Source organism: Scyliorhinus canicula, chromosome 18 (genome assembly GCF_902713615.1).
Source record: "Scyliorhinus canicula chromosome 18, sScyCan1.1, whole genome shotgun sequence".
Taxonomy (NCBI): domain Eukaryota; kingdom Metazoa; phylum Chordata; class Chondrichthyes; order Carcharhiniformes; family Scyliorhinidae; genus Scyliorhinus; species Scyliorhinus canicula.
The window spans coordinates 74,790,126-74,806,207 of record NC_052163.1 but is presented as its reverse complement, the minus strand read 5'-3'; the positions used below and the strand labels follow the sequence as shown (position 1 = coordinate 74,806,207).

The following is a 16,082-nucleotide window of genomic DNA, read 5'->3' as shown; positions in this document are numbered from 1 at the left end:
AAAACAATAAAATGAAACACTTTGGCCGGGATTCTCCGGTATCCGGCGGGAAGGCCGTACCGGCGCCAAGGAGTGGCGTGAACCACTCCGGCGCGGGCCGCATGGAAGGTGTGGAATCCTCCGCACCTTCGGGGGCTCGGCTGCCGCTGGAGTGGTTGACGCCGTGCCAACCGACACCAACGGGCCTCCGCCGGCCGGCGCGAGTCGGTGCATGCGCACGAGTGCCAGTGTGTTCCCAGAACCGCTGCCGTGATTCCTGCGCATGCGCAGGGGGTTTCTTCTCTTGGGGACACTCTTTCGCTCCGTGCCGGCCTGTGTAAAGCTCCACCATGGCCGGCGGGGAGCGAAAGAGTATCCCCATGGCATAGGCCCGCCTGCCGATCGGTGGGCCCCGATCACAGGCCAAACACAATGGGTGCAGTTTTCCCACAATGTTGCACCCAGGCCCACTCTGCTTGATGTGATGTGCATCACACCTCACCGTGCGTCATTCAGATCAGCATACTTAAATGCGTCATTAAACTCATTTAAATATGCAGCCGTAAAAGCCGGAGTCTCCTGAGTCCTGGGATTCACCGGACCTGAGGCCAGCACCAATTAGTACAGGTTTCCAAAAGCAGAAACCAAACATGATGGCCACACCGCAGGGTTCGGAAGTCATTGGAGCCCCCAGGTGGTCGGGGACAAGGCCCCCAGATTGTCGATGCAATGCTCAGCTGCCATGGGGCACTGCCAAGATGCCAAGGGGCACTGCCATGGACCGGGCCTGAGGGGGGCCATGAAAGGGGGACTGAGAAGTGAAGAGGGTCCATAAAGGGGTCCTGAAAGAGGGAGGCCTATTGGGGTGTATAAAGGACAGTGGTTTATGAAGGGTGGGGGGTATGAAAGGGGAGTATGAAATGGATTTGAAGGATGTGGAGAAGGGAGGCCTGAAGCGGGCACATAGAGGGGGCCTGAAATATGGGAATGAAAGAGGGGGGTGACCTTAGAGGTGAGGGCCTCAGCGACCCCATAGCGGTGTATGCTCACTTGGTGGGGGTGATGCCTTGAAGCTGACGAGGATTATGGGGGTGGCCCGGGTAACCTTCTTGCCTGGCGTGGGGGAGGGGGGGGAGGGGGGGGGAGGGGGGGGGAGGGTTCACGCGGACATTTAGTGATGGTGGGGAGGTTTCCTTTCTGGGGTCAAAGGTTAGGGGCGTCGCCCATGTCTGCGAAGTTTTGCTGAATTTATATAAGACACCAGTTAGGCCTCAGCTGGAATATTTTGTACATTTCTGGGTGCCACACTATAGGAAAGGTGTGAACGCAATAGAGAGAGTGTGGAAGAGGTTTCGAAGACCGGTTCCAGGGATGAGTGTGATCATGAGGATAGATTGGTGAGGTTGGGATTGTTTTCCTCGGAGAGAAGGCTGAGAGGAGATTTGATAGAGATGTTCAAAATCATGAGGGGTCTGGTCAGAGTCGATGGGGAGAAACTCTACCCGCTTGTGAAAGCATTAACATTTTACTTATTTGCATCATGAGATCAAAAACAGCTCAAAAATTTAAAATTCAAGAGTCAAGAAAGTGCGACACTCAATTCGCACATAGTGATACAATCATCACATTCATTAACTGTCAGGGCTGGGTGCAGGGGTTCACTGAATCTTTGCGACTGGAAGGAATGGAACAGGGTTAGTTTCCTGTCAGACACACCGTAAAATGAAATTATTCCAGCCTCAAAATCCACGTAGACTCCCACTCTGGATGGATTTCCGGCCGTTATTTTTGTTTTATTCCCATCGTGCAGTGCAGTATATGAGCCTAACACTGAGCACAGACTCCATGATTTTTCGTTCATTCCCAGGGAACATTGAGCACCCGGGCCTTTCCGACTCAGGCTCTTGTAACAGACCCCCACCCTCCAACACCCCCCCGGGACATTAACTTCCCAGTAAGAGCGGCCGCAGTTCACTCCCACAGCACACAGGACCTGTGGGAAACAGTCGAATCGTGCTGGATTATCAGGATGCCTTGTTTTCTGCCTAGTTAGTGTCACGTTCCTCTTACTGAGGGACACAACCAGTTGAGGGTAGGCAGTGGCTGGATCCAGAATCGGTGTCTGACCATCTGTGAAAAGAACCAGAAATCTGAGTACATTCTTGCCTTTCATTCTAGGATATTGTTCTAAGGGCCCAAGCAGGCATGGGTTAGTAGGAAGAGGGGGTTAGTAGTGGGGAAGGATACACTTTATGGAGCCTTTGGCTGATTTCCCTCCTATCTCACTACCGGGTTAAGCGTCAGGGCCCTCTTGAGCTTGGCACCATTGACAGACCTCAGGGAAAATCTTGGCAGTTAATTCTAATAGAGTAAAGAAACCAATTCTGGGCGCAGTCGTTGGAACTGCTGCCTCACGGCGCCGAGGTCCCAGGTTCAATCCTGGCCCTGGGTCACTGTCCGTGTGGAGTTTGCACATTCTCCCCGTGTTTGCGTGGGTTTCGCCCCCACAACCCAAAGATGTGCAGGTTAGGGTGAATTGGCCACGCAATTTAGCCCCTTAATTGGAAAGAACGAATTAGGTAATCTAAATGTATTTTAAAAAAGAACCCAATTCTGGCTGGGAAGGGATGGGGGGCTGGTCTTTATCTAGAGAAGCTTCTGGTGGCGTAACGCAGGGGCAAGACTACACGAGGTGACTCCCGACAGACTACTGTACTTTTCACCTTTCTCTTTCTCCCCGTGTCTGCATGGGTCTCACCCCCACAACCCAAAGATGTGCAGTGTGGGTGAATTGGCCACGCTAAATTGGCCCTTAATTGGAAACTCTAAATCTATTTTTAAAATTAATTTAAAAAATAGCCTAGATAGTGAGGAGTCAGTTGCTTCAATACTTACAGATTAAGATTGTGATATCTCTGTTCCTCTCCACCCGTTCCTGCAGCCAATGCGCCAACTCCTGAAGTTTAGTTGCATCCAAGCCCGGAGCAGGGAGCGCGGTGAATGGTTTTGATAAGCTTCCCAATCTGATAAACACACAAACACATTTCAAAAAGCTTATGAGCTTTTGGGGATTGCAACAGGGATCCGTCCTCTATTGACAGAAGATAAAACTATTTCATAGAAACATGGTTGTCACGCTCCTTTATTTTGCAATGGACATGCGTCTTTTTGATATTCTGGAACACTTCCCACATTTCTTTTTAAATAAAGGAGAAAGACTTGTATTTATATAGCCCCTTTCACTACCTCAGGATGTTCCAAAGGTTTTTTTACCATGCAACTAATTAAATATTACTGAAATATAGTTGCTGCTGTAATATAGGAGACAAAGCAGCTGATGTTCATTGAAAGATGCTGCAGGGAGCAATGTGACAATGACCAGACCGTTTGTTTTAGTGATGTTGGCACAGGGATAAATATTGTCCAAGATTCTCGGAAAAATCGTCTGCTTCAAAATAATGCCCTGGGACCTTTTATATTCACACGATCGGGATGGCCAGGGCCCTGGTTTGACTTTTCACCTGAAAGACAGGACTTGCAGCAAGGCAGGACTCACTCCATACTGCAGCAATATACTGAGATGTCCTGACGACATGGAAGGTGTTATTTAAATACTTCATTTCTTATTGTCCAAATCAGCAAAGTTCAGTCATAGAACCTCTGATATGTCGAAATTATCTATGTATAAAAGCTCAGGAGACCCAGAAGGTAAATCAAAATGCAACGTGACATACAACATATAACTCCTGACTGGGACTACCGATCATGCCGGTCCCAATTCAGGCCGGCTTTTATGAGGAGATTTCCACGAGCCCCATAATGGGCCTCCACCTATTAGTGAGGGAGCTTGTGCCCCACGGGAAGATTGATCAGGTCGTCCCTGTGGGTCTTGTGAGGGTTATTATAGTCTGACAATTCAATTCTCTGCCCCCTTCCCATATTTCTTTACATTCTTCCTCTTCAAATGCATATCCAATTCACATTTAAATAATGTTAGGAGCAACTTTCTCTCGAAAATACATCTGCCAGCTTGCCCCTTCAGTCTCCTTGGGATAATTCGTAGAATCCCTACAGTGCAGAAGGAGGCCATTGAGTCTGCACTGACCCTTTGAAAGAGCATTCTACCTATGTCTGGGCACTCTGGGTTGACGTTCCCTATTCCCACTCACAATTTTTCATTTTCTTTCTCTGATGAGAATGTTCCCAGTTTTTAAGCCTCGTGTCATATCCCTTGCCTTTCATTCCAGATACCATTCAAAATTCCCACCTGCTTCATGGCTCTAATATCCTTCTGTTGATGGGAACTGTCTGTGTCGAGTTCGCACATTCTCCCCGTATCTACGTGGGATTCCTCCGGGTGCTCCAGTTTCCTCCCACAGTCCAAAGATGTACCAGTGCCACGAGCTAGTCAGAGTAGGAATGTCAGGATAGATAGGATGAATGCGTGGCTTGAGAGATGGTGCAAGAGGGAGGGATTCAAATTCCTGGGGCATTGGGACCGGTTCTGGGGGAGGTGGGACCAGTACAAACCGGACGGTCTGCACCTGGGCAGGACTGGAACCGATGTCCAAGGCGGGGTGTTTGCTAGAGCTGTTGGGGAGGGTTTAAACTAAGGTGGCAGGGGGATGGGAACTGATGCAGGAAGTGGGAAGGTAGTTGTAGTAATCCACGGGAGGCAGGAGTTCCGTCACCACACCAATATTTATTTACAATAACGATATTACAGGAGCAGCTACAAACAGTGCTGCTAGCAGTCCAGTCAACTTAAGACTGTCTCACAAAGCCTACACAGGTGATTATATGGGCCCCCTCAATGAGCTATCATTGAGGGAGCTCATACTCCAATTGGCCAACCAATAAAGCCAATTGGAGTTCATTACACCCCTCCCCCCCCAAGGTTCGAGGAATTCCTGCCAGCTGGCATTCCTCTGAGCTTCTTCCTGCTCCTCATGTCTGGGTCTGTCACCTCTGTGTCGTCCGCCGGGTCGTTCTCCGAAGTGGGCGGGGTGTACCTTATAGGTGCCCGTCTTTTCCTTGACGACCTCCTTGGAAGTTGTTCTTCCTCCTCCTTGAGGAGAGGTGTCGTGGCGGCCTCGTCGAGTGTGTCCATCTCCGACTCTGATGACTGAATGACGGGGTCTGGAGAAATTGCTCGGGGCTGGGGTGTGGGTATCCTTTCCGTCTGGGCTATCCCAGCTTGAGGCGGTCCTGCTTCGCCTGCCTCCAGGTGTGGTTCCACTGCCCTTATTTGGTCTAGGTGTTTCTTCAGCACCTTACCTCCTATTGAAACCTCATAGGATATGGGCCCTGTTTGGGACTCTACCGTGCCTTTGACCCACGTTGGTCCATTCCCATAATTCTTGACCCAAACCGGTGCCCCCACCTGGAAATGTCTCTGCTGCTGACTATTATCATGCCCCCTGCGTTGGGCCTCCTGTTGTTTCTCCACTTTCCCCATTAAATTGGGAAAAGGAGACTCAGCCTCGTTCGCAGCCGCCTTCCCATTAAGAGTTCAGCTGGCGGTATGCCTGTTGTAGAATGCGGTGTGGTCCTGTAATCAAACAACCAGCGGGAGAGCTTTGTGTCTATTGACGCTGCCGGCTGCTTCTTGAGTCCCGCTTTAAGTGTCTGGACCGCTCTCTTTGCCAGGCCGTTGGTCACTGGATGGTAAGGGGCCGTTTTGATGTGACGGACTCCGTTTTCCTTCAGGAATTTTCCAAATTCCCCACTTATGAATGCCGTTCCGTTGTCCGACACCAATACCTCCAGAAGTCCATGTGTTGCAAACGAGGCCCTGAGCTTTTCAATTGTCGATGCTGTGCTTGCCGTGTTTACCCGGTGGACGTCCAACCATTTGGAGTGGGCGTCCACTATCACCAAAAACATTGAGCCCATGAAAGGGCTGGCGTGGTCAATATGCAGGCGGGTCCACGGTCTGCCTGGCCATTCCCACGGGTGCAATGGCGCCGCTGGTGGCACTCTTTGCCCCTGTTGGCACTCCTGGCACCGACGTACCAAGGCTGCTATATCTGTGTCCAAACCTGGCCACCAAACGTAGCTTTGAGCTAGCATCTTCATTTTAGACACCCCTGGGTGTCCGTGATGTAACTCAGTTAAGATTGCCTGACGGCCCTGAGCTGGGACGATTACCCGGGCTCCCATAGGGAGGTTATGCTGCAATTGTATAAGGTGTTAGTGAGGCCACACATGGAGTATTGTGTTCAGTTTTGGTCTCCTTACTTGAGAAAGGACATACTGGCGCTGGAGGGTGTGCAGAGGAGATTCACTAGGTTAATCCCAGAGCTGAAGGGGTTGGATTATGAGGAGAGGTTGAGTAGACTGGGACTGTACTCGTTGGAATTTTGAAGGATGAGGGGGGATCTTTTAGAAACATATAAAATTATGAAGGGAATAGATAGGATAGATGCGGGCAGGTTGTTTCCACTAGCGGGTGAAAGCAGAACTAGGGGGCATAGCCTCAAAATAAGGGGAAGTAGATTTAGGACTGAGTTTAGGAGGAACTTCTTCACCCAAAGGGTTGTGAATCTATGGAATTCCTTGCCCAGTGAAGCAGTTGAGGCTCCTTCATTAAATGTTTTTAAGGTAAAGATAGATGGTTTTTTGAAGAATAAAGGGATTAAGGGTTATGGTGTTCGGGCCGGAAAGTGGAGCTGAGTCCACAAAAGATCAGCCATGATCTAATTGAATGGTGGAGCAGGCTCGAGGGGCCAGATGGCCTACTCCTGCTCCTAGTTCTTATGTTCTTAAGTGCAAGTTAGATGGGATTATGGGTATAGGGCAGGGAGGTGAGCCTGGGTAGAGTGCTCTTTCTAAGGGTCAGTGCAGACTCGAGGGGCTAAATGGACTCCTTCTGCACTGTAGGGATTCTATGGATACTATTACGGAACTGTGACCGATACTTCAACTGTGAGTGTAACCAATGCCTTTCACAAAGTCAGCATCGTTGTACAATTCATTACACATAAATCTCAGCAGGAAAAGGAAAAGGACACCACTTCATGCAGCCTATCCTTTAGGCTCCTTTCTCTGATCTCAATCAGTCCCAGCAATGGTCAAAATCTCCCTTGGACAATGCTGGCTCATGTCCCAATAAGTAGGGTTTTAAGACAACAGTCATGTCTGGGACAGAACGGAAAGGGAACTGAACAGAGGCACTGTCAGGTCAGAGCAGATGCCACTAACTGCGGACATGATTCTCCAACACATTCAATTCAAAATAAGAACAATCTCTACTTACTTGCCAGCTTCAGAATTAAACATCTGGAATGAGATACAAATGGGAAGCAGTATTAAACATATACAGTATTAAGCACGTACATTAGCAACTCAACAAAGCTTTAAATGTTCAAGAGACATAATAGCCTCTGTAGAACTCTGAGACTAAATTGGAATGCAAGACACAAGGTCCAGGTTGAAAACTGTAAGGGAGCAGATGGAATCATTCAGGGCATAATGTTTAAGGGTCTCTAAGTATGGGTTTTAAACGTTTATAATACAAAACTAAACAATTCCAGCATAGTTGAAATCCTGGGAAAGAAACAAGAATATACAACAAAGCGGTGCGGTGGTATAGTGGTTAGCACTGCTGCCTCACAGCACCAGAGACCTGGGGCGGGATTCTCCAATAATGGGGCTATGTCAAAACACAGGAGAAAGTCCAGAGTGATTCTCCCACCTGCAGAGGGCTAGCAGGTCCTCGGAGTGCTTCTTGCAGCTCTGGCTGTGGATACGGGGTCCTGCACTTCCAGTCGGGAGTCCGCGCATGGGCACGGCAGCGGCCTGCAGCGGTCAGCCTGTGGGACATGGCAGATTCGGACGCGGAGCGGCACCAAAAATGTAGGCCCCCCCCAAGATCGCGCGCACCCACGGATCGGTGCCGCCCGATCACCCGACTGGCTGTCCACGAGGACCCCCCCCCCCCCCGGTGAAGGATCCCACCGGCTTCCACTAGGGAAGCCGCAGACTGAGTCTGCAGCTGCCACTGGCCGTTCCTGGTTAGAATCATGCTGTTGGGAACTCGGGCAGTTACCCTTGGTGAATCACGGGGGGGGTGCCTCTGTCAATGGCCCCCTACCCGCACCGCGTAGACCACGAGCGCACGATTCACAGCAATTCTCCAGGGACCGGAGAATCGCGGGAACGGCGTCGGACCAGATTTCGCCGTTGACGCCCATACCCCGCGCCAATCGCGATTTCGGTGTGGAGGCTCGGAGAATCCAGCCCATGGGTTCAATTCCAACCTTGGGTCTCTGAAATCTCTGAAGGCCAAAGGGCAGATTAATAAGCTGGTAAAAAAGTCAAATGGGACACTTGCCTTTATCAATCGAGGCATAGATTACAAAAGCAGGGAGGTCATGATGGAGTTATATAAAACTTTGGTGAGGCCACCGTGTGCAATTCTGGTCGCCACATAATACGAAGGATGTAATTGCACAGGAGCAGGTGCAGATTACCCAGAATGTTGCCTGGGATGGAACATTTAAGTTATAAAGAGAGGTTGGATAGGCTTGGGTTGTCTTCTCTGGACTGGAGAAGACTGAGAGGTGAGCTGATTGAGGTGTACAAGATTATGAGGGGCACGGACAGTGTGGTTAGGGAGCAGCTGGTCTCCTTAGTTGAAGTGTCAGTTATGAGGGGAGACAAGTTCAAAGTGAAGGGTGGGAGGTTTAGGGTGGATTTGAGGAAAAGCTTTTTTACCCAGAGAGGAGAGGCGGGATGCCTCACGTTAAAAAGTACCTAGATGAGTACTTGGCATGCATTAACATTCAAGGCTATGACCAAGTGCTGGCAAGTGGGATTAGGTGAGCAAGTCAGGGCCTTTCATCCATGGTTGCAGACTCGATGGGCCAAAGGGCCTCTTCTGCACTGTAGTATTCTGTGACTGTGTGGAGTTTGCATGTTCTCCCAGCGTCTGCATGGATTTCCTCTGGGTGCCCCAGTTTCCTTCCACAATTCAAAGGTGTGCAGATTAGGTGATCAGGCATGATAAATTCACACTTGTTGTCCAAAAGGTTAAATGGGGTTTATGGGATTGGGTGAGGGTGTGGGCCTAAATAGGGTGCTCTTTCAGAGGGTTGGTGCAGACTCAATGGGCCGAATGGCCTCCTTCTGAACTGTAGGGATCCTGTGAACTCAATGAAGTGACCATTATGTTCAGATCACTATTTTGTGCCCAAATTAGTTAAATGAACAATTTTGAATTGGCTGATCCATCACTTTTTGGAAAAACAATTCTATTTCATTTACCATTAAAGCAAATTACTGCGGATGCTGGAATCTGAAACAAAAACAGAAAAAGCTGGACAATGGCAGCAGGTCTGCCAGCCTCTGTGGAGAGAGAAGGGAGCTAACATTTTGAGTCTGGATGACTCTTTGGCAAAGCTATTCCATTTATCTCGGTTACAGAAGCAGAAATCGTTACCTGTATGAAGGAGATTTTTTTTTCCTTGGAGACGTTATTCAGGTTGGTCAGGTATTCCCTGAATTCACTCACTTTGCCATGGAGGTTGTTGATCTGGCCATCCATCTCCGCAATTACACGCTTCTCTTCTCTGTCCAGATAGTCAAACAGTTCTCTTTCTTCACTTTCAATTCTTCTCCTCAGTGCATCGCTCTTCAACTTTATCTTAATTTTCTTTTGTTTTATTTCATCCTAGTGGAAGGAGAAATTAAGCAAATTGTAAGTAACACTGACATGGCAGATTCCGATACAGCCTCGTTCTGTTCGTCAAGTACCTGTCATGGCTTCCTGAAAGATGTCATTATTCTCTAGGATACCAATGATTTGCCTGAAGGTTTTGAAAGGAATCCATAAGGTAGATGAAGAGGAACATTTTCCTCTGTTGAGGAGTTTAGATAAAGAGAACATTGGGGGGAGGTCCCAAAAACAAAACCGTTGGGCAGCACGGTAGCACAGTGGTTAGCACAGTTGCTTCACAGCTCCAGGGTCCCAGGTTCGATTCCCGACTTGGGTCACTGTCTGTGCAGAGTCTGCACGTTCTCCCCATGTGTGCGTGGGTTTCCTCCATGTGCTCTGGTTTCCTCCCACAGACCAAAGATGTGCAGGTTAGGTGGATTGGCCATGCTAAATTGCCCTTAGTGTTCAAAACGATTGGGTGGGGTTACTGGGTTACAGGGAGGGTGGGGGTGTAGGCTTGGGTAGGGTCCAAGGGCCAGTGCAGACTCGATCGGCTGAATGGCCTCCTTCTGCACTGTAAATTCTATGAAAAGCACGTTCTGCCATTCAGTTAAAATCATGGATAATCTGTATCTTCACTCCATTTATCTGTCTTGTCTCTAGATTCCTTAATACCCTTCCTTAGAAAAACTCTATTGGTCTCAGATTTAAAATGATTTGTTAAGCCAGCATCTTCTGCTTTTTGTGTGGAAGATTACCACACTTTTATCATGTTCAGGGTTACTAGCCATGGCCAACAGCAGAAGCAGCGACTTTTTGGTAGTGATTGTGGAACCTCGAGGGGCGACAGCTGGAGGATCCTTCAGGGCTTGTGTTTCTCTTAAGTACAGACAAGGAAGGCAACAGAAAACCTCCTCATGTATTCTTTTCTCTAGTCAAGTTGCTCATTGAAATTGAAAATGGGAGGCTCTTATGGACAAGTGGAGAGGAAAGCAGGACTGTAAAACATGGAGAAATAAGCAAAGGACCTGCTCTTGGACAGATCACTACCAAACAATAATAATAATCACTTATTATTACAAGTAGGCTTCAATGAAGTTACTGTGAAAAGCCCCTAGTTGCCACATTCCGGCGCCTGTTCGGGAAGGCTGGTACCCACAGCAGCACGGGAATTGAACCCGCGCTGCTGCCTTGTTCTGCATTACAAATCATCCATTTAGCCCAGTGTGCTAAACCAACCACTACAACTTGGCTTCGTTGAAATCTGTTAGCCAGTTTCACACATTCATCTAATCTATCAATGTCTCTTTGTAATTTCCTTGTGTTTCTGGCAAATTTGAAAATATGGCACTCTTTGGTGTCACCCTAAGTTATTAATAAAATTGGTGAATATTTGAAGCCCCAACACAAATTCTTACAGGACATGACTAGTCACTTCCTTCTAAATCGCTATGGTTTCAGTCCCTGATTGCCCAATGACTGGAGTGCCTTAACAGAGACCTTTCCCCATTGAGCTTCTGTGACAGTTGCAGATGGCTTAAGTGCATCCATTAGCTCTTCTTCCCCTCCACACCCACCTTGAGGGAAATGGGGGCATCACGGTGGCATAGTGGTTAGCACTGCTGCCTCACAGCACCAAGGACCCGGGTTCAATTTCGGCCTCGGGTGACTGTGTGGAGTTTGCACATTCTCCCCGCGTCTGTGTGGGTTTCCTCCAAGTGCTCCGGTTTCCAAAGGATGTGCAGGTTAGCCGGATTAACAATGCTAAATTGGCCCTTAGTTTCCAAGGATGTGAAGCTAGGTGGGGTTACGGGGATAGGGCGGGGCATTGGCCTGGGTAGAGTGCTCTTTCAGAGGGTTGGTGCAGACCTCATGGGGCGATTGGCCTCCTTCTGTGCTTTAAGAATTCTATGGAATGCTATGGAAACTCTGGCATGTAGGAGGATCTGAAAGGGAGACTCATCTCACCACCAGCCAAACTATGCTTTTGTTCTTGTTTGAAAGTTCTGGCGATGAGGTATTCTGCCAAAGGGGTCTGGTTTAGCACAGTGGGCTAGACAGCTGGCTTGTAATGCAGAACAAAGCCAGCAGTGCGGGTTCAATTCCAGGCACCAGAATGTGGCGGCTGAATGTGACGACTAGGGGCTTTTCACAGTAACTTCATTGCAGCCATCTTGTGACAAGAAGCGATTATTGTATTATTGTTATATTAAAAATCATTTTGCCAGTTTATTCCATCTGACAGGATCCACTGTCTCCTTTTCCAACAGGGTCCTCAGAACATTGCACAAGCTTGGGGAATAACTGTTCCATGGTGCATTCTCCATGACAAAAGCTCTAATCAATAAAAGTCCACTTGCCAACCAATCAGCACCCTTTTCTCATGCAGTATGAATTGTTGTTCCCTTTGAAATTTGACATTCTGGCATCTGTCCTTATGTGCAAGATGGAAAATCTTCAACTGTATGTGTCTATTTTTCAACAACACTCAAATCCAAGTAAATTACATTTACTGATTCTCCTTTATCTACCCTCCTAGTTCATAGAAGTCATGGTGCTGAAGGAGGCCATTTGGCCCATTGTTTCCACACTGACCCTCCAAAGGAACTCCTTACTAAGGCATCCGCTCTATCCCCACCAAACCTTTTTGGACACTGAGAGGCAATTTATCATGGCCAATCTACCTAAGCTGAACATCTTTAGACTGTGGGAGGATGCCGGAGAACCTGGAGGAATCCAACGCAGACATGGGGAGAAAGTGCAATCTACTCACAGACAGTCACCCAAGGTCACTCAATGTCCTTAATGCAGCAATGCTAACCACTGTGCCACCATGCCGCCTCTAGTTACATCCTCAAAAAACTCTGAACAAAAATGTCAAATAGGGTTTCCCTTTTGTAAAACGATATTGATTTGTTCTAACCATACTATTGTTATGGGCCAGGGTTCAGAGAATCCCAAAATGTATCATGGAGTTCACCTGACCCACAACTTTTAATAGATTGTGGTATGGGGAGCACACGGCCCACTCTACAGGTGTGGGACAGCAGAAAATGGACCAGTGTTTTTTTAAAACAAAACAATGTTTATTCTATGAACTCAAGTTAACCTTTTTAAAACAAACAGTGAATATCTTAGCAACCAGTAAATCAAACACACACCCCAAAGAATACAACACTAAGTACTCTGTATGCCGTCCTTTTAACATCCAAAAGACTTAACAAACCTTCAAACAGGAGCACATTTGGGTTTACATTCAATACTGAGACCTTTTTACAATTCTGAATTCACAAAATGATCCATAGATAGTCTTTTGATGGCAGAGATCACAGCAGTGCAGCTCACTTTTAACTTCAGATTCAGCTCACTGAAAAACCCAGACACACCCAAGCTCTTTCTCAAACTAAAAGTAAAAAAGCAGAAGTGGAGCTGAGCTCCACCTACACTCTGACATCACTCCAGCAACATGAGCAGCCTCATTTCTTAAAGGTACATTTCTTAAACACCAATTTCTTAAAGGGTACTCTCACATGACACTATGCTTTTCTAAATATATTGTTAAGTATTTCTTAATAACAGATTCCAGAAGGAAGGCATGGTGGCGTAGTGGTTTGCAGTGCCGCCTCATGGCGCCAAGGACCCGGGTTCAATCCCAGCCCCGGGTCACTGTCTGTGTGGAGTTTGCACATTCTCCTCGTGTTTGCATGGGTCTCAACCCCACCACCCAAAGATGTGCCGGGTAGGTGGATTAGCCACGCTAAATTGCCCCTTAATTGGAAAAAAAAATTGGGTACTCTACATTTACTTTAAATTTTTTTTACAAAGAATAGATTCCAGAACTTTCTCAATGACTAATGTCAGGTTAGGTGACCTGTGGTTTCATGTTTTCTCACTCTCCTTTATTCAACAGCAGTGTTATATTTACTAACTTCCAATCTGCTGGAACCATTCCAGAATCTAGGGAATTTTAGAGTCATAGAGTCATTCAGCACAGAAACCGGCCCTTCGGCCCACTTTGTCTATGCTGTCCATCAAATGCCAATCTATATTAATCCCATTTACCAGCACTTGGTCCATAGTCTTCTCTGCCGTGACAACTTAAGTGCTCGTCCAGATGCTTCTTAAATGTTGGGAGAGTATCTGCCTCCACCACCCCCTCAGGCAGCACGTTCCTTATTTCCTGGGTGAAAAAATATTATCCCAGGTCCCCTCCAAACCACTTACCTTAAACCTATGCTCTCTGGTCTGAGACACAGGGGGAAAATAGTCTTACGATCTATCCTATCTATGTCTCTGATAATTTTGTATACCTCAATCAGCTCCCCTACCAGCCTCCTCTGCTCCAGGGAAAACAAATCCAGCCAATCAAGTCTCTCCTCATAGCTGAAACTTTCCATCCCAGACAACATCTTGGTGAATCCCTGCACCCCCTCCAGTACAATCACGTCCTTCCGATGGTGTGGCGACCAGAACTGCACACAATATTCCATCTGTGGCCTAACCAATATTTTATAAAGTTGGACCAAGATCTCCCTGCTCCTATATTCCCATCTAATGAAGACACGCATTCTGTGTGCCTTCTTCACCTCCTTATCTACCTGTGCTGCCACTTAAGGGATCCATGGACTTATACACCAAAATCCCTTTGTTCCTCACTTTTTGGAAAACCTTAGTCAGCCCACTAGAACATAGAACATAGAACAGTACAGCACAGAACAGGCCCTTCGGCCCTCAATGTTGTGCCGAGCCATGATCACCCTACTCAAACCCTCGTATCCACCCTATACCTGTAACCCAACAACCCCCCCCTTAACCTTACTTTTATTAGGACACTACGGGCAATTTAGCATGGCCAATCCACCTAACCCGCACATCTTTGGACTGTGGGAGGAAACCGGAGCACCCGGAGGAAACCCACGCACACTGGAGGAGGACGTGCAGACTCCACACAGACAGTGACCCAGCCGGGAATCGAACCTGGGACCCTGGAGCTGTGAAGCATTTATGCTAACCACCATGCTACCCTGCTGCCCTTTTTTAAATAATACTACCTCTGCACCTATCTCTTTTTGAACCAGAGGACGTAGTCCATCAGGTCCTGAGGGCTTGTCCACTGAATTTCTCCAGGACTTTTTCTCTGCTGATATCAATTACCTTAATTTCTTCACTCTTACTGGCCTCTAGGTTATCATTTACTTCTGGTATGTAACTTGTGCCTTGTACTGTGAAGTCAGACGAAAAGGGCGAGATTCTCTGACCCTCTCTGAACCCCCTGCGCATGCGCAGGAAATACGCTGGCCAGTCTGTGCATGTGCGGAACCACACCGGCAGTTCTGCGCATGCATCAACTCGCGCTGGCCCTTCGGCGCCATTTGGCGTGGCGCCAACCCCTCTGGCGCCAGCCTAGCCCCCGGAAGTGCGGATGATTCCACACCTCCGGTTGGCCCGATGCCGGAGTGGTTTGCGCCGCTCTTGGCGCCAGCGTTGGGCCATCCAGCCAGCTGCGGGAGAATCCTGCCCAAAATGTTTGTTTAATGTCTGCCATTTCTTCAATCTACATCATAATTTATCCTCTTCTGAGGAATCAATATTTACTTTAGCTACTCTCCTTTTTATTTCCTCGTGAAAGTTCTTACAATCTGTTTTTACATTTCTACTGGTTTACTCTCATATTCTATTTCTCCCTTTTGTCATCTTTGTGGGGATCCTTTGCTGGTTTCTAAAATGTCCCCAATCCTCAGACTTACTATTACTCTTTGCAACTTTATCAGCATCTTCTTGATGGTCATGGTAAAGTGACTGAACAGGTTGATAATCAATCTCCAAATTGTTCTCATACATATTGGTGGCCTGCAGCAAGAGTGGGAGAGATTTCTGGTCCCCCCTCTTCCATCACTATCCATAGCTCCAGGCTACACTGTGTAAAGGTTCACGTTACCATAGCAACTCGGGCTTCCTTAGTGAACTGCAACACACGCACTGAGGGAGTCCTGCACTGTTGTAGGTGCTCTCTTTTGGTGGCATGTTAAAGGAAAACCTTGTTTACCCTCTCAAATAGATGCAAAAGATCCCAAGACACTATTCCAAAGAACAGCAAGTGACCCAATGACCTAACCAATATTCATCTCTCTATCACCACTAATTATCTATTGCTGTTTTTGGGATCTTGCTATGTGCAAATTGCCTGCGGTGCTTTCTACATTACAGCAGTCACTAATAGGAGCCGCCTACCTTCGTTTTCTGCTTTTCTCTCTGAAGGTCTCCAAGAGAAGCCTGTGCAACATCTATGTTGTTCCTGATCATTTCTGTTTGATTGTTGAAGATATGCTGAAATAGAATCACTTTGTTACTTCAATCATCCATCAATTTAAAAATGTGCAGATATCACACTGACATCGCCAGAGTTATGGATCCAAAAGCTCATGGGAAATGTTTAGATTTAGAA

At 47.6% G+C, this 16,082-nt stretch overlaps 1 protein-coding gene across 1 annotated transcript in view; it reads right to left on the bottom strand.

Moving 5' to 3' along the window:
* Positions 1-1,433: 1,433 nt before the first annotated feature.
* The window catches only part of LOC119953424 (E3 ubiquitin-protein ligase TRIM7-like), a 34,982-nt gene continuing 20,333 nt past the window's right edge, over positions 1,434-16,082 (bottom strand). The window contains exons 2-6 of the mRNA XM_038777687.1: positions 15,869-15,964; positions 9,422-9,652; positions 7,238-7,260; positions 2,875-3,002; positions 1,434-2,109 (exon numbers count right to left, since the gene is read on the bottom strand). Coding sequence (XP_038633615.1) covers positions 1,559-2,109; positions 2,875-3,002; positions 7,238-7,260; positions 9,422-9,652; positions 15,869-15,964 — 1,029 coding nt within the window. The 3' untranslated portion in view covers positions 1,434-1,558. The remainder of the gene's footprint in view (positions 2,110-2,874; positions 3,003-7,237; positions 7,261-9,421; positions 9,653-15,868; positions 15,965-16,082) is intronic.